Source organism: Mustela lutreola, chromosome 4 (genome assembly GCF_030435805.1).
Source record: "Mustela lutreola isolate mMusLut2 chromosome 4, mMusLut2.pri, whole genome shotgun sequence".
NCBI lineage: Eukaryota > Metazoa > Chordata > Mammalia > Carnivora > Mustelidae > Mustela > Mustela lutreola.
The window spans coordinates 186691304-186714988 of NC_081293.1; the positions used below are offsets into that span (position 1 = coordinate 186691304).

Here is a 23685-nt window from a genome sequence, read left to right on the forward strand (position 1 = left end):
ATAGCCTGAAATTTAGATTGCCTTGCGTTTATGTTTCCAATTTTAATCACTCAAATTCCAAGTGAAGAATATTTGGCTTAATGATACTTCATGTCAAAAAGAACTTTTAAGAAAAGGTTATCATTAACATTTTGAATTTCTTTTAGCTAATTCTGACACATCTAAAGAAGATAGTTGATATTCCAATTCCCTGAATTTGGAATAGTAGGGAAGTCAGGTCAAAAAAATGCAAATGAAAATTTGGAGGCTAGTGGTCATATGAGTCTAATCCTTAGTACCTAGAACAGTGCTTGGTACATTGTAGGTACTCAGTAAAGAATTGTTAATGAAGAAGTGAATTAAAGGACTTAAGGATTTTTGGTGTGTGGGTGGTTCTTTCCCCGCCTTAGTTCAAAACTCAGGTGCTCAGTTACTGTAAACAAGATGAGGCTTCCAGAGCCGAAGTGCCCCATCTAAGCCCATGATGGGACTGAGGCACTCATTCCCTCAGCTGCTGGACTGTGGGCTCTACTAAGTGCTCACAGCTGAGTCCCTCTCCTGGAAGGACACTATCCCACTCAGGGTTTGCTTCCTCTCAGGGGACATCCTGACTTGCCTCTGACAATCCTTACTTCCACTGGGACAACCCTAATGGCCATTCCAGATCCAAATGTCCCCGTGGGAGGCCTCTCTTGCAACTGTATTACAGCTTGACATCTTCCTCTGCCCTGTGTCGATGCTACTTTCCTCCGTCTTCACAATTGTTGTTCCTTCTTGGAGAGTCCCCAACAAACCTCCTACATAGAAGACTCAAGAGCCTCAGATTCTATTTCTGAGGAAACCCAACCAATAACAAAAACTATGATCCCAAATTCTTTCTTTAACACACATTTCTACAAGGTCGCAGCTATGACTTTATAAAGAAGTAGAGCTGTGTATTAGGAAAGTGTACTGGATTAGAAGAGAAATGCAGTTCTTATTAAAACCCTGTCATAGCTATGTGACCCCATGGGAGGCCATCTTCTAAGTGTCCCTGCTATAACACATGCAGATTAGTGTATATGAACATCCTCTGTTAAAGCATGAAGTAGTGTGTGAACACTAGGTGTTTTATTATGAACTATGATGTCACAAACACAGTGGCTGACCCCACACCACTCACACATTAACATGATGCATAAATATGCAACAATTTTATACAAGACCCCTGGATAGAAGTCTTTAGAGAGAAACTTAACTGCCATCTAAGTTGATGTTCTAGAGTTGTCAACCTGGGAAGGTACCAACAAAACAAACTAGGTTGATGTATGGACAGTAAGAACTGGTCATTATTTTGTGTGTGTGCCCAGAGTTAACTAATGAAAGTGAAAAATATTCCTCTGGTCAGAGACTTGGGGATAGACCTACAATGGGAGGTTCTCATTACCAAAAGCTCAGTTTCAACAATGAAAGAAGGATCATATATCAACACTGAAGACTTCCTTTCTGAGACCTACTGTCATCAGCATCTAATTCACCAAAGCTCTGGAAGCATGCATTTTCTTGTAAACAAAGCAAGGCTTCGGATCATACACAGAATTGGGTTGCAAAGGGATTTATGTTAAAAATAAGATCATCCACTCCCAGCCCAGTACTCTCCTGGCATCTGAATCTTTGAAGCTGGAATAGAAGAAAGTGCACTCATTCATAAGTCAAGACCCTTAGGAAGTGACAGATCAGGCTCTACACACTCATGAAAAGCCAATGAATTAAATGATCCATATCTAAAATGCTGTTCAGCAATCCGGCCTGGGCCACTGATGTGTTCCTCTTCAGATTGATTATTTCCAACTTTCTCTGCTCTTCCTGAACATTGATACCCTCCTGACCCTACTGTGAGCTAGGAACTATGAAAAGTCTACAGCTTTTACTCGTGTTGGGAGCACATAAAATTGTTGTTCTGAGTCAATCTGCAAAGAGGTTATTTTCAGATTGGCACACATTTCTGTACTTGGTTCTATTTGGTTCAATTATCTTTACTAATAAAGGCTTGCTTATTTCACTGAGAAAATAAAAGTGATCAGAACAGAACTTCTGCTTCTCCTTTTCTTCTCTTGGCTTACAATCAAAAAGCTCTGTTTTTTTTCCTAGTTCACGTGTGCTGCTTCTTGGTTGCTGTGGGTCCTCTACAACCTCAATCCAAATCCCCAACTCAGCTGCCTCTGCCTTTCCGGCTCTGTACTCTGCAGAGCCTGTCCCCACTGCTCCACTGGGCACTGGATTCCATCTCTGCTCCTTCAAAGGCATGGTCCCTGCAGCCTCTCTTCTGAATTGAGTTCTCTTTCTCTAGGAAATGGGTCCCATCAGGAGAGACAGCTGTACTATCTTACAAAGTAGCAAAAAAATCCTCCCTGGATTTCATGCCCAACTTGCAGCCACCACTCTGTTCTCTCTTCCCCTTTAGAGCTAAACATCTAAAAACAGCAACCTATGCAGACTGGCTTCCTTCACTCCCATGTGTACATGTGCCCATTCTATTCACCTTCACCTTTTTACTCTTCAACTTCTTCTTCTTTTTTTTTTTTTTTTTTTTAAGATTTTTTATTTATTTATTTGACAGAGAGAGATGACAAGTAGGCAGAGAGGCAGGTAGAGAGAGAGGAGGAAGCAGGCTCCCTGCTGAGCAGAGAGCCCAATGCGGGACTCGATCCCAGGACCCTGGGATCATGACCTGAGCCGAAGGCAGTGGCTTAATCCACTGAGCCACCCAGTCCCCCTTACTCTTCAACTTCTTGGGCGGAAACTAATAACCACCTTCTGCCCAAATCTGTTGACTAGTTCTTAGCATGCAATCCTTACTCCGTCGCTCCCACTCTGGGGCATTTGGCAGAGTTCTCACTGTTCTCACACAGAACATTTTTCTTCTCTTGGCTTACAATCAACAAGCTCTGTTTTTTTCCTAGCTCACTGTGTGCTGCTTCCTGGTTGCTGTGCGTCCTCTACATCTCCCCCACCTCTATTTACCAAGTTGCTCAGGTCAAAACCACAGAGGTTTTGGGAGAATTAAATTATATGATAGGAGTAGAAATATTAAGATGTTTCCTTGCTCACAGTAATGGTGCAATAGGAGTTAGCTATTATTTTTACTTATTATTACATTTTAACTAAAAAATATACGATCTAGACAAAAGTTAGGGAAGAATAGCAAAAGAAATGAAACACAAAACTCTGGGTAAATGTCAACTCGTGAAAAAGAGGAAAAGACAAACACCCTCCCAAAGGGGTAGACAGTGCCCTTCAGAGAACAGACCAACATCATTTAACTCCTCAGACAGATTTCAAAATGGAACACATCCCTCCAACAAATGGAGGCTTAATCTTTACCAAACGACCCAGTTATCAACTTATTAAATGAGGGGGGAAAGATTCAATTTTAGATGAAGCAATCAACAGAAAAAAAAATCAGTATTTATAGCAAATTCATGAAGCAAAATGCACTTACACAATTTTCTAATGTTCACACTCATTATGAGGGATGACTGTGCTTTAAAAAACTTCACTAAAGAAATATTTCAGGAGGAAAAATGTTGAACCCTAGATAATTTCTATAAGACTAAACATTTATTATAATATAGCAGTTCTGAAGAAACACCTAGTTTAACCACTGCACAGAGCAGATAAGGCAATGGAAGCCTGAAGAGGATAAATGTATTGCCCAAGGTCATACAACTAATTAGTACTTAGATTGGCTTTTCTCATTCTTGCTTATGTAGTTCCAATCCTCTTCTTTAGTCATTTAAGCAATGTTTGCTAGGAAAATATGTACCTAGTGTTTCCATAGCCCTATTGGAATTCTCATCACATGAGAGAAAAGCTCTAGTGAATCAGGGACTATTTCTGTTCCCCACCCCCCACTGTTTGCTAACAGTAAGCACTCATTTATTGCATACTGAATAAATGATATTGTCATGTTACATGACCCAATTTCATTTTCCAATGTCTACCATCTAACGTGGTATCTAGCATATAATCATTGCCAATATATAGTTTTTGAAAGCATGGATGCATCTGAGTGAATGGCCCCACCTTGACTTACATGTTAAATTAAATTTACCTGAGGTCAAATATGGAAATCAGAAACAACAAAAACCCCAGGAAACTACCTCCCCCCTATTTGAAGATGGGCTAAACCTAGTGACTCACAAACAACAGCATCGAGAAAGGAAAAAAATTTAGTAACTTTACAGTGGAGAAATCTAGCAAATACAACCGTAACCAAGTGATCAGGTTACTCTCCTCACGGATGTCATGTGGATATCGTGTAACCCCTGATATAATGGGACAAAAAGGAGACTTCACCTCTGCCATCTTCTTCTTTTTTTTTTTTTTCTCCCTAAGAATCTGTAACTCCGTTATGAGTTGAACAATAGACAAGGGCAGATTGGGGGATATTCTTCTGCCACAATATTTAAGATCATCAAGGTCATGGGAGAAAAAAAAAAAAAAAGAAGAAAGTGTCAGAAAGTGCCACAGACCAGACGAGACAGGGAAGACATGCCAACCCTGTGCCATGTGATGTCTTGGATTAGACTCTGGGATAGAAAGTCCAGAGTTTAGTTAATAGTAATAAGCACTATCAGTTTCTTTGACAAAGGTAGCATGGGAATATAAAATGTTCAACAACAGGGAAAACTGGGTGAAGGGCATATAGGAAATTCCAGCAGTAGCTCTGTAACTTTTCTAGAAATCTAAATTATTCAGTAAATAAGGGTTTTTTAAAAAGATGTACATAGGGGCACCTGGGTGGCTCAGAGGGTTAAAGCCTCTGCCTTCGGCTTGGGTCATGATCCCAGGGTCCTGGAATCGAGCCCCGCATTGAGCTCTCTCCTTGGCAGAAAGCCTGCTTCCTCCTCTCTCTCTCTCTGCCTACTTGTGATCTCTCTCTGTCGAATAAATAAATAAAATCTTAAAAACAAAAAAGATGTACATATATTATTATTAAGGATTTTATTTACTTTTTATTTGAGAGAGAAAGAGGGTATGAACAGGAGGAGAAGCGGTGGAGGTGGGAAAAAAGATCTGAAGTGGACTCTGTGAGTGTGTGGAGCCCCAGCAGGGCTCGATCCCATGACGGTGAGATCATGACCTCAGCTGAAGCCGGGAGTAGGATGGTAAACCGACTGAGCCACCCAGGTACCTCTCAATTTACTTATTTATTTGAGAGAGAGAAAAAGAGCACTCACAAGGAGAGGGAAGGGGAGAGGGAGAGAAACAGATTCTTCACAGAGCGTGGAGCCCGACGCAGGCATGATCCTGAGATCACGACCTGAGCTGAAACCAACAGCCATTCACTTAACTGGCTGAGCTACCCAGGTGCTCCTAAAATAAGTTGGAAAAAAAAAAAAATCAGTGCTGAAATCAGGTGATGCACATTGGACTGAAGAGAGCAGTGTGCAGGTAACTGGCCAGATCACCAAATATGGGCATTCAGGGTTTACACATCTCACAGGTTTAAATATCCCGCCAGCAGAGTCGTCTCTTTCACAATAGACAGAATACATGTCAATTAAGTGGTGAATTACAACCTCTTCCCCTAACCTTCCTGTGGTATTTATCAGTGTTTTCAGCACTGTTTCTGAAAGTGAGAAGGTGAGTTGGGAGGTGGGAGCAGGTGTACTTTGCAGGCACAGGCATGTGTGCAGGAGGTCAGCTGGCTTTGCAACTTGCACACTGCAGGGCAGCGGGTGTGTCTAGTGTGTCTCAGCAACAGCAACCCCAATCCGAGTTCCCGCTTTTGGGGAGCATGCTAGCATGCCAGACTTGGCCCCAGTGGTTTCATCTATGAGATTACGTTTCACCCTCTTTGTCAGGGAGGCTGCTATGATATTCTCACTTTAGAGATGAGAGGTATGATCATCAGAGAGATGAATGACTTGGTCAAGGTTACAACTGTGATTCAATCACAAACATTTCTGACTCTTCCAACATGTCAGTAAATAAAAGACTGGAATTCCATTAAAGCAACTGCCTAGGGCACATTCCTAACATTGTTCACCTTTGCCAGAGAATAACACACCAAGATATTATATATTATACATTATATATACTTAAAAAATATCCATGTAACTCCCTTCACGCTAAGAAAATGTTAAAGGGTCGTTGAATACTATACCTCATAGACAACAAATGTTAGTCCGTCCTCTCCTACTTTTATAGACTACACCTATTTTCAATTGGTTCCAAACTGGTTTTTGCTTGTGTTTTAGAGTACAGACTTGTATGAATTATCAGGGCAATTCAAAAGCGCAGAGTAAACTCACGCCAGAAGTCAAGTTTAGCCCGTTTACACAGGATAGTGTTAAATCTTGGCCAGAATCAAGTTATTCTAGATATAAAAATACATATTGTATCAATGAAACTCCTTTGGAATTACAAATACAACAGATTCTCAAAAACTAACAACCCTCTGCCTAGACTATATGATTATATGCTTTATTAAGGACTCACTTATATATTTCATTCTGATTATGGGAGTCAGTTTCTGCTATCATTATGGACTTACTTTAAGGAATTTTTTTTAACATTTCTCTTCATGTTCCACTTTTTAAAGCTGAATAGACCTTCCTCTTGGACATCATAACCATTATCTTGAGGGTTAATAATTCATAAAGTCAGTAATGAGAGCCTAATTCTTTTAAGTAAGTCTGAAATTTACCAGCAAGCTCTGGGACTAGCAAAAACTAAACCTCTTCATGCTATTATTTTAGGGAAATTGCCCCCAGGCAAGATGGAGCTAATGGAAAAGGGATGGTAAATCTTTGAAATAGTGTAGTCATCTTTCTCTCTGCTAAAATAAGCAAGGTAATTAAAAGGGCTGCCATCCTGTAATTACCAAGGAGTCCTGCCTTACGGACGGAAGTGGGGCTTTGTTAGACAACAAACATTCGAGTTTGTAATCTAATACAAATAATGACCCAGACACATGAGCAAGATCTGTTAAACAGCGATGGCAAACTGCCCCATGCTGGCTGCATGCACCTCTCAGTGTATCATCCAGAAAGGGCACTGATTTCTTTAAGCCCGGTAATGAAGCACTGGTCTTGTTCAGGGTTTGTAATGCTGACCATCAGTAGACGGCCCAAGAGGATTCACTCCCTTTGGGATTCGGGTCAGACTGCAGTCCTCAAATCCCTTTTCCCTAGAGGTGTTTTATGCATTTTTGTTTAACCAGTGCTTCTGAAACAATAGATCTATTTTGGTATGGTGTGTCACGTATGGACTTAAACTGGTTCTTGTCTTTATACTCTGTATGAGCTCCGTCGGCCTTCCCAGAATCTGTAGTTGTTTCCAAGCTGGAATCAGGTAAGAGAGTGAAGGAAAGAATCAAATGTATAACTTTGAAGGACAAAGCTCCCTGAGCAACCACAGTTTAGATGCACCATAATTATATATTAAATGTGGAATGCCTGAGTTGGCCATCTTTACTTCTAATTAGTGTATTGTTTTCTTCAGACTCAAATCTTTAGAATGAGTTAACTTCTTGATTTCCTCTTTGAGTGTGTCTGTGTCCTTCTGAGACCCAAAGACACTGCTGAATTTCCTGGATTTATATTTATACGAAGTCACCTCCCCCAATTTGATATAAGAAGTTTTCTTACAGAGAAGTTTTATCACATAAGAGATGATGAGTAAAGCACTTGCCAGGAAATGTCATCTTCTTGTAAAAACTCAAATCACCATTACCTCTGGCAATGGTAGACAGATAATGCCACGGAAAAGATAGAACAGATAACTGAAATCCACCGATAAGCCTCAAATCTCATTTCTGCCCCAAATTTCAAATGCTTCCCTACTCCCAACTGACTTCCTTCAGAGTTGAAGGGAAGCTGAAAAACATTAACTGACCTGAGATCCATTCTTTCTTTTTTAGTTTTCAAAAATTATAAGCTATTTGTCTAGTAAGTTTGGAATGAGAAGGGACACAAAACACTCTTCTTCATAATGAGTAGCCTTTATGAGTTAGTTTAACTCACCCTCTAGCTATACCTCCCAATACAAACATGTGTGTCCACCACATTATTAAATGAGATTTTGTGCTAGTCTGTCACTTACAATCTCATTTATATTAGAAAATATAATCAGTCATGTATAGAAGGGAGAAATGCAGAGGTTCAGGGAATTACTCCTTCCCCACTTGAAACTTTCCCACCAAAGGAAATAAGAGAGAAGAACGGAGAAGGGGAAGGCAGGGGAGAAGCTCTAGAAGGTATCGCTGTTTAAGAAAAAGAACCAGAAGGACTGAGGCAGCTGAAGCTGCAGAGAGAATTGAGCGGGGGGAACTTTCACACAGAATTCTCTGGGGGATTCAGTGATTGGATTACCAGGGAAATGACTCTTGCTCACTGCCACATCCAGATCAAAAGTCTCTGCCCTCACCCCTGACAATGACCGTGGATTTCAGGATTTCCATCCATTAAACCCCATTCCAGATAACAGGTCCAGAATCAGAGCTTGGAAGTCATTAACCCAGGAATGTGTCCCCTCCTCAATTCCTGACCTTTGTGTCTTCCACACTCTAGATAGGTCCATATTGGAACCAGTGGGGGTTCTTAACGTTTATAAACCTCTGGTTCTCCATCAAACTCCTTCTATTCTGTTGGAATCCCTGCCTGTGCCCTTGGATGCCGGTCGTGATCTTCTCTGACTTGACTGCACTTGATCATTGGTCTCCACAATTATGACAGAGCCCAGAACCTTAACAGCTAACACACCTGAAGTCTTAACATCTTCTGGCCTACCTGGTTACCTCATTTACCATAGTACAGACAGGGATCTAACATAGTGAATGGAACGTAAAAAGTGCCCAGTAAATACTGAACGATAGATAAGATGAACCAAAAATCAGCTACGCATTTAAAGAAGCACGTGGAAAATATGAACACTGAGAAGTGTTCATATGTGGAGTAATTTAAGAGTTCAGGACCAATGTCACCTCATCATCTGTGAATCACTTTATCATGACATTGAGTATTCTGTGGGCCTCTGACATTCATACAATCACATAAGAGCTAGACGTGCTGGACATGTCTTTGTGGATAACTTTGTGACAGCCGCAGGAAGAATGAGGACAGTGTTTGGTGATGTAGACTCCAGAAAGAAACTTGTGCTGTCTCAAGGGTTTTCTAGACATTATGATACCATACGACATTCGCCAACTTTCTGCTTTCTCATCTTAGTTAAACCTGAAACTAAAGTGGTTAATAAACCAAAAGATCCTAACTTGGCCTCTTCAGCATAATAATTTTCTTCTGCTGTTTTCCTCTGCCCAGCTCCATTTTCTTCAGCCCATAAATCATCTCTTGGGGTTCACATGGTACTACGCTTCCCTTCATTTTCCTAACCATTGTTTTCAGACACAAGACGAATCTGTCCATCAACCCAAGGAGGATCAAGCAGCTGAAGACAGGCTGATCACATGAGATCAACTAGGCACTTCCAACTTACAAGCTTCCCGAAGTTTCTCTTTGTCATAGTGGAATCCTTCATAGTCTTGTAAACTGATTTTGTTCACCCGGATCCTCAGGCGGTCTGGGACAGACTGGGGACTGCAAAACAAGAACCGAGTAGTCAGACAAATGAGAGAGTGGAAGTGAGAGTCACATGCACCTGGAAGGACTAAAGGAAATAATGTCTCTTCATGCTTGGAAGAAAATGTTCTCATTCAACCCGGAATTGTAGGTTCTTTACCGGAATATGGCCATTATCTGGAGAATGTATCTCCAGAAACCTCAAGTTTCTGGAATTTAGGCAAGAACATGGAAATAGGCAGAAAAAGCTTCTGGAAGCTGTCTGGGAGCTACGCTTTTCCTGTTTACTGTTAAGTCATTAAGAATTCTAATAAGATCATGTGTTTAGTTTCACAATAAATTAGACACAGCTGATCTGAACCAGTGAGACACAGCATAGAGCTGTAAAAAACTGCTCTAGAAAAATGTGCCCCTTTCAGCCAGATACAGCAGTTTGGCCCTCCAAAGAGACAAGAACAAAAAAACAAACAAAAAAACCCCTCTGAAAAACAGACCAAGAATTGAGAGAGCACAGGATTGAGACCAAAATACCTCTACGTACCCCAAAAGTCCGAGAGCACCTCTCAAAGCTTATGACAGTAAATGCTGCCTGTGATGGTGATTCTGACTGCCTCAAAATGATGAAAAAAATTTAAAATATATATAATGTACTTTCTTTAGAAAGGGAATGAAGTTGTAATTCATTTTAGAAGAACTCAATGCAAACTCGTGAAGGATACATGTCAAACAATTCAAAGAGGGCAGCACCAAGCTTTCTGAAGCCTCCTGTCCACTCACAGAATGTCCTTGGGTTTTACATAATATTTTCCAAATCGTTTAATCACTGGCATTAGTTGAGTGAAACAATTTAATTTTCATCATCACCACTACGGATCAATGCATTTCTTTAATGTATTAATGTAACACAATCCCCACTTGTCCTTCAGTATTACCTTATACTTAGACTTCACTGGTTCAGATAATTTTAGCAAATACAGGATTGCTTCTCCTTTCTTGTGTTGTGGGATAAGAGTTGCTATTGACCAAAGTAGAAAGAACAGCATTACTCTTCTATTCATTTCAGTAAAGAAGGGAAGGACTGGAAGAGGCAAAAGGGAAAGGAAGAAAGAGTAGGAAGGAGGAAGAAAAAGATAGATGGAAGGAAGGAGGGATAAAACATTGTCAGAATACTGCCACCCGCACCTCAAACACACACATGCATGCAATTTCACTGCAACTCTGGAAGGAGGGAACAATATTTTAATCTCATTCTCTTGCCTAATACCTCACCTTAAGGCAAAGCAGACTTAACTCCCTCCATGTAGACTCCCATTCTAATCCTCCCCAAACAACATATAGACCCAACTACGGATACATATGTGCGTACTCATACATCGTTCACTTCCTCCTCCCACACGAAGATATTTAGATACAAGTGCACACATTCTAAAGAGAGCGGGTGGACAAATAAAAATGTCTGAGGTTCACTGGGTTAAAAACTAAGTCAATATGAAATGACAAGATGGATAATTCTGAGGGAAAATTTTGAGAAGACAAATCAGTCGACTAGTCCATTCAAAGTGTGTCTGTTGGGTGTCTACTTTGTATTGGGCATTGTGCTGGACAGGAACAGGCAATGGTAAATAAAACTGGCATAAGTTGTGATGGGAAATGGGATTTGAAGGCACGTTTCTGAATTAGTAGAACATGCCTTAAATATCACAGGTACAGGGAGGGAAGCTGAGGTTCAGAAAGGAAAAGTGATTTTATGGTCACAGAGCTACTAAGTGGCAGAACTGGGAGCAAGAGTCTTATAGACTTCACTCACCAGTTTCATGCTTGTTTTATTGTATGATGCCAAGAATCACATGGATTTGACAGCAAAACCACAGAGCCTGAATTAACAAAGTCAAATGATCTCTATGTGGTATTCAGATTCTTATCCATAAGCAATCAGCTGGGGGATAGTTAAGTAAACTGTTATACACTGAAACAAGAAAACACTGGGCAAATATTACAAATGAGTGTGTGGATCTAAAACTGTTTAGCAGGAAGTCTCACTGGAACACTGTGGAGTGAAAAAAAATGTTATGGAAAATTACATCTGGAATAATCTCCTTTACGTAAACTGCAGAATTTTGGCATTTGTATATGTACACAAGTGTCTGGAGAGAATGTTCAGCGAGCTATCCCAAGCAGTTATTGCTACATGATGGGACTTAGGGATTATTTTACATCAAGTATCATCCTTTTCAGAAAAAGGTTTTAAAATTATATCAATATGTAAATAAATGATAACTCAGAACCAAAGTAAAAATAAGAGTTACAGCAAAGAATGTTAGGTATTAGACGTGAGTAGGTGGGAGAGGTTAGGAAAGAATTTAAGCAATTAACAGAATGACCACACAGTGTTAGTGCCAGATGCTTATCCCGAAATTATAGGGGTTTGATCCTTTTATTCTCAAGTTCGCCCTAGTGACCTGAAAAGATTGTAATTAAGAAATATTTCCCCACAAGTACATCAGGTAACAGGGAAGCAGGAAGCACGGAATGGTGGCCCAGCATACTCTCTGATGGAAGATGGGGGAGGACAGAGGTGGAAAGAACTCTACTTCAATACACTTTGACTTGGCAGTAGGTCTAATGACATTGAGCTCTAGCATTCTCCAGTGGGTAGAGACATCGGGAGTAAGACCTGGTTCCAGCAGCAGCTGTAGAGTAGAAAATAGGATTCAGAGAATGACTATAGACCAGTCCCAGTACTCCTTTCTCCCAGGAGCTCACTAGCTAAGCACGGTGTACTGCCTTTCTCACGGTCCATCTGTGCCTGCTCCCTGCCCACATACTTCCACCTCCCAGCTGTGCATCTGTGCTCACCAATTCCAGACACACACTGCTGCCTCCTGAGCCACAGCCTCCACCAACCCTCCTTAAAGGTGGCGCACCATGGACATACAACAGGAACTGTCATTTGAATGGAACTTTCCAGAATCCAAATGAATTAATATATCATCTCACTGAGGAGATAATATATTGGCAGGAGACAAGAAAATGGAGACTCAGTAACTGCTTGTCACTCTCCCCCATCCCACCTTCTTAGACACTCCCTCTCTTCCTGTCAGCGCCCATCTGCTCCTGACGACCTGCAATGCCTCCCACGTTCCTACCAGCAGCAGCTTGCTTGAACCCACTCTTCTGAGGAGGGTACCTGGTGTTTGGCCTGGATCAAATGTTGGAGCCCATCCACAGATTTCAGGGCAATCATGGGGTGTGTGATTGAAATCTCCTTTGAATTCTTTTGGATCGTGGCATAAAGACAAGGCAGTTCAGCAGAGCTGAAGAGCTTCAGGCTCTGAGTCAGACTACCCCGATGTGAAGTACACTTCTTCCACCTACTGGTTAAACAGGAAGCCCTGGGCTTCAGTTTCCTCACAGGTAATGTAGAGGTAAGAACAGGATCCACTTCTCAGAGTACCAGGAGGATGAAATGAGTGAATAGAGAAAAGTGGCTGGCACGTTGTAAGTGCTCAGTAGATACTCACTACTATCAGTATAATCATTATTCTGAAAACCCTCGCCTACATAAGGTTCTGCTGGTAAACAATAGCATCTTCTGCTGCCAGGGAGCAGGAAAAGTTTAGGGCGCATGCTGGGACCACCCTAGGCCCTTCCGACCAGCCGCTGGGCTTCCTCTGAGGGGGAACGGTCTAGTCTGGATGGTGCCATCATTCTCCTGGACCTTCTCCCACAGGTATTTTACAGGCCAAGCAATAACATGAAAACAGACAACTAGAAGGTGGGAAAGATAAAATGCACAGATATTAAGCGAAAGCCGAGTAATTCAATTGTGTCCCTTTATGTCAAAATATATTAATGTCCCATTAATGGCTGAGCGAAGGTGGACGGTGACAAAGCTGTTTCTTGGAGTCTGGGGAAAAGCAGAGCCATTAGTTTTCTAAAATTAAATTTTCCCAAGAAAGTTAGTAGAGCATAGAAGAGATGAACAACCTGGATAAAAAGGGATTTGCCTCCATGCCCACATCTACCACAAACTACCCCGATACTGATGTAGGCTCTGTAGTAGGGGTTCTAAGCCAGACTTCCTTGGGATCACTCAAGGTTCTAAAAAGGGACTAAGCAATCTTTGAATTCCCTTTGAAATCAGGACAGTGACCTCAACCTATCACCTCCTCATAAATTTCTGCTGAAATGTCAACACTGAGTTTTTTAATGCAAGTGGAAATTCATGGTTTTGGACGTAACTCCTAAATGTCCCCATGACAACTGCCTTCCAAACTACCAGAAAGCATCTCATTAAATCCACACACTTGGGCTCCAGACCACACCTTCCCATATCCACATTACACACACCTCTTACTCTGAGATGCTGGCAGGGGAGGAGAGAGGCGGACTGCCATCCAGAACACTTACTGCTATCCAACTTACACCTTCCTCACTACACAGGTTTCTCTCAGTCCTCATAACACACTCTCCTCATTCCAAATTTCTCACATGGATACCCCTTACAGACAAAGAGAATAAGTTGGGGGCGTTTGTTCCCCAAGGTCACTTCAAGACCAGCAACACCACATAACTCCTTCTCATCAGCAACATGAATCACCTGGGAATAATATCCCTTAATATTAAGACACTATAACACATTGCATAACATGACCCACACTCAGAAAAATCTTAGTTCCAATCTGAACTCTGTCAATTAATACATGTTTGACATTGAGAACTCCGAAGTCACCTTGGCTAAACCATTTTCTGATTTGAAAGTGGAACTGATAATAGGAATGTGTGAGCATTAAATGAGAAAATACATCTAAGGCACTTAGTATATCTCTGGTAGATAGTGTTAAGTATGTTGTTGTATTTTTATTAATGCCTGTATGTTTCAATTTCTTTTGAAAAAAATTTTTTTTTAAAAAATTTAATCCTAGATAATATCAGAGCAGAAGCTAGAATGTTGTTGTATTTTTATTAATTTTATTTTATGCTTCAATTTCTTTTTAAAAAAATTTAATCCTAGATAATATCAGAGTGGAAGCCAGAATCACAGCTCTAAGTAGCAATTAGTAAATACCAAAACTTAGCAGAATGACAGTTTTTTTTTAAAGATTTTTATTTATTTATTTGACAGAGAGAGAGAGATCACAAGCAGGCAGAGAGACAGGCAGAGAGAGGAAGGGAAGCAGGCTCCCTGCTGAGCAGAGAGCCCGATGTGGGGCTCGATCCCAGGACCCCGGGATCATGACCTGAGCCCCAGGCACCCCCAGAATGACAGTTTGATGACACAGTCAGTGAGACAAAGATTCAGAGTTACGTAGCCATCTATAATTGGTGGGATGAGAAATGTTTGCAAGGTATCTTTAAGATACTGAGAATATAAATCCTCATTCATGTTACAGGAGACCCTTAAAATTATATAATTACTCTACATTTTGTACTATGTAAATGTCCAACTTTCATTAACATTTTTAAATGCTTCAGGGTAAGACCTGCCCCCTACAACACTCATTATGTAGACTCACTCATTTCTTTGATGAACTCTAATTTAACTAGGAAATTGCTACTCATATATACAGAGTTAGTTATTCTTTGCAAGGCAGAAAACATCACAACTTTGTCTGTCTTTCTCCTTCCAGGCCTGATTTAATTGTGATGTAACACTTTAATACCTTTCAAGCAATATAAATGTGAGATTCTATGTGATCATAACTTTGATGTAATAAAGTATATTTATAACTCATCTTTAATTGGATTCATTTGAATGGCCCTTGTTTTATGAATGGGCTTTCTTGGAAATTCATGGCACAAAAGACTTTTCCTCTTCTTTACAACTCCAGCACCTAAAAGAGTCTAGCCCACATTGTTTACAATCAATGTTTTTAAACAAATAAATGAATGATATACAGGAAAGCTGAATTCCTCTGGGGCTACACATGGCCCTTTAGCACAGTTGGACATCCTCTGAGCCTCCCCATAGCTGTTCTTCTCTTCGTGAGCCCTAGGCAAACCCTGATTGGGTTGCCCACTTCTGTGCTTTTTCCATCCAACTCTCTGAGATCTGGAGGTAAATCCACATTGGATTATGTTCTTTTGTATCTTATCTCTAGGGGGATCAACACAAACAGAAAAGAACATACAAATGGTAGTTGTCCCTACCAGAAAAGTATGTATACCATTTCAGGGCTTCCTGTTCTTCAATTAAATAACAGTGAACCAGAAACATTTACCGTACCACATCCTTTCATCAGCTATCAAGCTGGGCCTTATTTAGATATAATTATACTCAATAGCTTCCTTTAGCAACTTCCTAGAAATTGCTGCAATTTACCCTGGGACATTTTCAAGCTGCCACTGACAATAACCTATCCAAAAACACATCCAAGTGGGCCTCTTTGGCATTGAGCAGTAAAACCAAATTGAATCAAAGCTTCCGAACAGAGATTTAAAAAAAGATTTCTGACACCTGCTGAGTTCACAGGGAACTCTTATAATTCAGTTGTCTTCTGCCTGGAGCAGAGAACAATGCCTCCGAAATGTGAAGAAAATTTTAAAGGAGTTTTTGAATTTGGAACCAAAGATAAACCAAAATCACAAAGATAGCAACAATGAGCTCCCATTATCCAATATATTCTTCTAAGGAAAGTAGGTTTTTTTTATTTCTCCACTTCCAAAATAGAGAATGTATTTGTAAAAGTTATTAATTCTATTTCAACAGATGTTGGGTGCCTGGGTGGGTCAGTCAGTTAAGCATCTAACTCTTGATTTGGGCTCAGGTCATGATCTCAGGATCCTGAGATAGAGCCTGGTGTAGGGCTCTGCTCTTAGCAGCGAGTCTGCTTCTCTCCCTCCCCTGCCTCCTGTGCTCACTCTATCTCTCTTAAAACAAAAACAAAAACAAAAACTTAAGTTCTTGACTTAAGACATCCATTTATGGGGTGGTTAATATAATATGTCATAGTCACAAGTTATTTGAGACTGATATCCCTCTAGATCTCCAAAAAAGATAATGGAATTAAAGCACTGCAGAGTTGGGAGAAAACTTAGATATTCACTGATTCACTATTTGCTAGTCCATCCAATTGTCTATTATTATGACCGTATTTATGGCTGCCCCATCTCTGCCTGTCCCTCCTCAAGTATGGAAGATGCAAGACAGAAGTGCCCTATTCTTCGTTCATACTTCCCATTTATAAATTCTTCCTCTCTCCATAATCTATTGACTTTTCTTCTACCATTTGGGTTGGAATTGGGTTTTAAGTCACTGGGATAATCAACCACAGACACTAATGGCAAAAGAATGTAAACCTGAAGCACCAGAGCTAGACACCTATTGAAGAAACCATTTGTTGACTTAATGTCTACCAGATTAAAAATAAGTTTTAAGTTCCAAATATCAGAGAACTTTTATGCAATTGGTAGAAACAAAAAAAAAATGTTTTTTTTTAAGTTTTCTGGAGATCTGCAAACACATACATGCACATTTTCAGGCTTTCTAGTGAAATCCATGTTTATGTTTCGAAATTGCAAAAAGTGAATATGCGGCAGAGTGAAATCAGCATGTGGTCATTACAGACTGTCTCTTCGGCTGGGCGTCAGGTTCATGGCATGCAAAGGAGAAGCAGAGACAAAGAACTAGCAGTGGCTTCGCTTACTGGCACCTGCAAGAAGCTCAGCAAGTAGAACAGCTTCATTTCTGCTTCAAAGGAAAGGAAACTGACCAGCAGTCCTGGTCAATGTCACATTTTCCTGACCGTCCGCTTCTTTTTGCGGTAGTGAATGTCCCCGCTGTTATGGACTCAGCCAGCAACTCAGAGACTTTAATGTGGAACCCCCCACATATACATTACAACTTCTGGGGACCAGAATCATAGATTTATTTTTTAAGCTGCAGACCCTCCACCTCTCCTCTACATGAGATCACACCATCCCTTTCCCTTTTCCTTTTCCTTATTCAGGCTCATTAAATCCACTTCTGGGTCCACACTCAAACCGTACCCCCCACCCCCTTCAGTAGAATTCCTCACTCTGAAGCACTTCTCTCTGGATTTCAGTTAGAAAGACTCTCCTGATTTTCCACCTGCTCTTTCTTTCTCTTCCCTCAGTCGTTCTCCTTTAAATAGTGTTCAAATATGTATGCTTCTCTGTCTCCTCCGGCAACACCCCCACAGACCAAGCTACTATCATCTTGCACCTAGACTGACTGCTGGAGACTGAGCAGTCAGTGTGAAATGTAAATGCGATCATGACATGGTGATCCCCACCCCCATAAAACCACGAGCTCTTTGAGGACAGGAGGCCCAGCCATATCTATCTTTGTTAAGCTGCTGCTTCCCATATGGACTTACTAATTTTGAAAGGAGAACTATTTGCCATGACAACAAGCTACATTCTTCATCCCACCTAATCATGCGTGCTATATAACGTGCATCAATGGCCAGGATGGGGACCAGTTAACAGAAATTGGTTCAAGGGAAAAATCAATTCACATCACTAGACTAGCAAATGAAAAATAACCACAACGCTCATGCTATCCTCACAGACAGGGCTGAGTCTCTGGTTTGCCTCTGGTTAATACAAATGGAGAGAAATTTCTACTTGTCATTAGATACCATTTACAGGTTTAAATCTCCTGAGTCTCCTGTCCTAATATTTGCTGAATTGGCAACTACATGACAACCTTTCAGAAAACTTTATAGGAGCTTCAGACTTTAAGTTCCCACTTAAACTCTTTCTGCTTTATGTTTAAAGAGTGTAGGAGCTGGACAGATATCATGATAAAAGGCAAAGGAAGCAAATACCCCCAGGAAATACAGAGGAATGGAAATTAGCGGTAGAGGGAAACATGTACTTTTGTAGAATCCTGCAAATTCAAACTGATGAATGAAGAACGGTTGGGGTAGGAATAAGAACTCAAGGCTAGTCTTTCATCACACCAGGCGAGAAGCATTTCTACCTCATGAGATAAGTCCATTTAATGGAGGTTTCCCAGCTATTAAAAATGACTAAAGATTCTATCATAAAATACTGGCTACTTTTAGCAGCAGAGCCTGCAGGGGCTTAGAGAATTCTTTTGCTGCTCTGATTGTACAGAGGTCCATTAATGACTATCTCCGGTGGAGTAAGGCACCTGAATCAAGGAGACAGAATAGGATAATGTTACTCTCAAGCCATCCAAATGGCGTCAGATCTCACGTGCTCAGATAGAGAGGCATTTTTTTTTAACTTAAGGTTTCAATTGCTTTGTATCAAATAAAAGGAGAACCCAACATTTACTGGCTATTTAAATGCTAAAATCTTCCTTTGGGTTTGCAATCACAAGCTGTTGGACTACCCTGCACTTATTTGGAACGGATAAAGAAACTGACTTTCTCTGACGGAAAGGAGTGTAGAACAAGTACAGGGCTTCGTATATTTTAAAAAGTGTCATTTTGAGGTGCCTGGGTGACTCAGTCAATTAAGTGTCCAACTCTTGATTTCAGCGCAGGTCACGATCTCTGGGTCATGAGATGGAGCCCCAGGTCAGCCTCCATGTTCAGCAAAGGAGTCTTTGGAGATTCTCTCCCTCTCCCTATGCCCTTCTCTAAATTCAAATGCTCTTTCTCAATGAATGAATCTTCGAAAAAAAAAAAAAGAAAAGTTTCATTTCACAAAAGAAAACACTCCTTCACATATATCATAAAGGACTAACTTAGGCTACAACAACTACATTTGCTCATCATCTAATAACCCTATGCAGGTTGATGAATAAAGTGGTGGTGTCTGAGTAACAGCAGTACTCATTAAAAAACAAAACAAAACAAAACACCAAAACCTTAGAGTACATGTATTTTTTAAATATTTAACACTTACTTCACTTCTGACCCTACAGGAAAAAACTAAAATTGAGAATTTTTTCAAGTAAAAAGAGCAAAACAAAGCGAAAGCTGAAAATACGTAAGGCAATTAGGGTGTGAAAATAAGTGTGGCCATCTTATTAAGATGGAGAGATATAACCAAACTTAATTTGAGAAAGGACTGAACACATGAATTACCAGATGTGTTCCTCCCGAAACTACAGAGCAAAGGAAGTAGCTTTGCCTTCCTAGGAGACGCGCTCGGGAAGAAGAGGATTCCAACTCTGGTTTCTATCAAGAAAATAAAAAAGTAAGTATTGACCTAACAATAAATGGCATTACATAAGAAACACTTCCTTAAATGGTTTCAACTTTCTATATAAAACATTTTACGGAAGGACACAAATACTTTCTTAAAATCTAGGTGTTTGAGAAAAGTCACAAAACCATTTCTCGTATTAGGTAATTTGAATTTCTCCGTGTTATATTCTGACTCATGCTCCCCTCCAGGTTGACAATGGCTTGCTGAGGTCTGGAATGCTCCGTGGTGCTGCATCTGGCTCCCGAGACTAAGAAGACACCACTTCTTTCCTACTCATCTGCCTACCACTGGGAGAAAGCTATGTCCCCCACTCAGAGCAGAGATGTGCTCCTGTCACCTCGGGCTTCCTTGTCTGAGATCCATGAACAAATCAGAGTCCCCAATTACCTGTCCAATTCAGTAAATTTAGCCTATTAGGCAGAAACTGTCCTCACCACTCTCTAATCCCTAATCCAATGACCAAGGGAGTTTTTTTTTTAAAAAAATCATTTTTCTTGGTGGTGTCAAAAATGGATAGAACAAAGATACCTTGCTAGAACAGGACTTGTAAAAATCATATAATCCTATCCCTACAACTACTAATCAACAAAAATGACTTGAAAATTTCACAGTAAACTTGAGGGGAAAAAAAGTACCTTAAGATATACGTTTAGTGCTAGACTAATATATTGCTTGGATGATGAACAAACACAAATTAGCTAAAATACTTACCAAAACTAAATATATATATATATATATATATATATATATATATATATATAATCGAAGAGAGAAGGAAAGGGATGGTTTCTGCTGAGAATGTCATGACAGAAAATGAAAACAATTCTGGGTATTTTTGCTTGGGTACATTTCCCTCTCTCCTTTCATTTACCATCTTACAGAGCAAGCTTCTACCAAAGGCAGTATCTTAACATTTCATAAGCCAAGAACCTCTCATCAAGGAAACGTTTAATTGTTTTACTTTGCCTGAGCAACTAAATATCATCAGATCAAAAGACTGTTCTCTCTTGAGAGCAGGAGAGTCTACAAGATGGAAGAAAAAGAAAATCATTACAGTTCTCAATCACAGAAAGCAGAAAACTTTGGCCTTTTTGTTCCATTTATAATCCTTCTAACACCACTTTCATTTCAGTCAAATATCTTAGCTACACCTTTGGAACTTGCTGAATTCATTTTTAGAATTTCATTTTCTGACAAAATGTGATGAGTTCTGGGGACTAATTAAGTGTAGCATCAACAAGTATTTTCTCTCTCTGCCTTTAACAATGTACTTCCTTTTTATTTCCTGTAAGTGTTTCAGGACATTATAACAGATGGGGAAGCTAAATCACATTGGTATAATTAAATTAAAAATCTACAAATGAAATGTGCACTGCAGTTTATTACTATCTTAGCAAAATAATCTAAAATAAACACCCCTTGAAATGTTCCAAAGAAATGTCTAGACTTCATCGTTATTGATAAGTTCTTCCTACGCTGTGCTGGAATAGAACATCAGTTATTGTTGTAATACTGGAGTAAAAACCTAAATGGTTCTCTTTTTCTCTCTGAATGCAGTAAATCCATTAATAACACTGCAGATTGTGGTTTATCTAAGATATAAATAACTACTTTCCAGAAGTTTTGAGGGTTTTTTCCCCTACATGGAGAGTCCATTTGTAAAGAAATCTTTTGTTCACAAACACTAGCAAAATTACTCCCTTCCCTTTCCATTTATAGCCTGTATTCCTACAGTTACTTTTATTACAGTAATACTTAAGAATTTCATGTATGAAAAAAATTTAAAGTTTATATTATCTAACGACTCATTTTACGGAAATTGGATTTGGGTCCAGACAGGTCAACAACAATCTTATTGCACCTAAACAGTTAATACCAACAATCTTCTAGAAATCAAAGAGCAATACTCTTTAGCTCTTCTTGTATCTTTTAACAGAAAGATTTTAAAGAATTAAACCATATATACAAATTGCATATACAATATTCAGTCTTCACACAGTTGGTAAAAGGAAAAGGAACAAAACTAAAATTCAGTCAAATTTATCTAGTATGATGCTGTTTGGGACTGGGTTGTGTCCCCCACAATTCCTAGGCTGAAGTCCTCACCCCAGTATCTCAGAATGTGCCGGTAGTCAAAGAGAGGGTCTTGCAGGAGGAATGAGGTTAAAGTAAAGTCATATGGGTGGACCCCAATCTAATCTGCCTGGTGGCCTTAGACAAAGAGATTAGGACAGACACACACAAGGAAGAGTACCGGAAGACAGCCACCAGCTATAAGCCAAGGACAGAGACTTCAGGAGAAACCAACCCCACCAACATCTTGATTTCAGACCTCCGGACTCCAGACTGTGAGGAAGTCCTTTTCTGTCTTTTAAACCTCTCTATCTGTGGTACTTTGTTAGAGCAGAACTACACAGATATGTACGCAAGAGAACCCTGAGAACTAATACATTTTACTTTAGTCCTACCACTACACTGATTATAAAGAGATCCCATCAATAGAAGAATGAGAGGCATCTCGTTTTCTACTGTCTAAAATTCCTACCTGGCTTGGAAAACCCTGCTGGCTTGATGTTACTGCTTAGGATATTCAGGCCTTAATTTCTATTTCTCCTAAAAGTCAAGAATACAGAATAATCTCTCTCTCTCTCTCCACACGCGCGCGCACACACACACACACACACACACACACACACAGAGTTGTGTTTATTGAACTAATATATTACTTCTAAAGTCATTTTTAATTTTGAATTCTTAAAATTTATTTTGATGAAATAAACAACGAAATTCAAAAATTTTCTTCGTGGCTCTGTCCTGCCCAAGGGACCTGGAGCACACGCTGTACCTGAACTTTCCCACAGACTCTCCCCACGCCCCTGAAGCTGACTTGGGCCATCGCCTCCTCAGGCCCGGCACCTCAAGCCAACAACACCTGAGTAAATATTCCTTTCAGGTCTGAAGTGACCTTTTACTTTACGAGAAGTGCTGACTCGTAAGCGTAAGACTGCTTCTACACCTACACAGACATGAATAATTCATCTCCAAAAATAAAGTTTAAAAGCAACGAGATATAATTTTAAATGTTGAGGGAGTCCTAAATGTATTACGCCTTACATAACTGTACCAGAGGCTGCCATCTGCGTTCACCTTTGCTAAGAGAAGAAGCCAGGCTCCCTCCATCCACCGTCGCTGTGGGCATGACCCTTCCGGTGGAGCCATGGTTCGCAGACCGAACACCATCACGAACAGTTTGAAAAAACTCTCCCGGTTCTTTAACTGTACTAGAACTTATTTTTAATTGGGGTTTGCCGTTCTGACATTTTTCTTTTAATGACACTTGAACCGCAAACTTATAATACTAAAGAGTCACACATTTCAATCCTAAGTTATTATTTCCAAGTTTTCTTCAACAAGGAAGAAGTTAACCTAGGGTGACTGAATAAAATACATAAATCATGTTCATGAAAATAAACACACACGCAGGAAAGTGATCAGAGGTTCAATCACCAGTGGACTTCAGGGTCTTAAATGCCATCTCCAAAGCAGAAGGCCTTGGGTGTTAACTCTAGCACTTTATGGCATACACTCTTGGTTAAGTTACTAAGTTAATTTCTTATTCTCCATCTTTTTGCCTGTGGAATGGGAATAATGACAACTGTTACCGTAAACAGTTATTGAGATATTAAATTCGATCACAAGTCAAGGTGCCAATTAGCATAATAACAGACACATATTACCTTTCTGGCCAAATGAAAAAATCCACTTGGGTTCTTGTGGAGAGCAAGGAGAACCACGCATTAAATGTACCAAAGCAGGACAGGGCCTGGCTTCCCTGATCTGCCCTAAGGGTAAGGGATGACCCTGCCATGTCCCATGGTAAGTCTTGCCTGCTTCAAGTCTTAGATCCCTTTGGGGCAGATTTTCATATAGTCTAGGGTCATGTCCTGAATTGTAGCATAACAGAACTTCAGAGCTGATAGAAATCCAGGGA

The 23685-nt window shown here is 40.1% G+C and overlaps 1 protein-coding gene across 4 annotated transcripts in view; it reads right to left on the reverse strand.

Moving 5' to 3' along the window:
* The window catches only part of DGKI (diacylglycerol kinase iota), a 436523-nt gene that overhangs the window by 111114 nt on the left and 301724 nt on the right, over positions 1-23685 (reverse strand). For all 4 annotated transcript variants that reach the window (XM_059171955.1, XM_059171954.1, XM_059171956.1 and 1 more), the window contains exon 21: positions 9463-9563. In XM_059171955.1, the coding sequence (XP_059027938.1) occupies positions 9463-9563 (101 nt within the window). The remainder of the gene's footprint in view (positions 1-9462; positions 9564-23685) is intronic.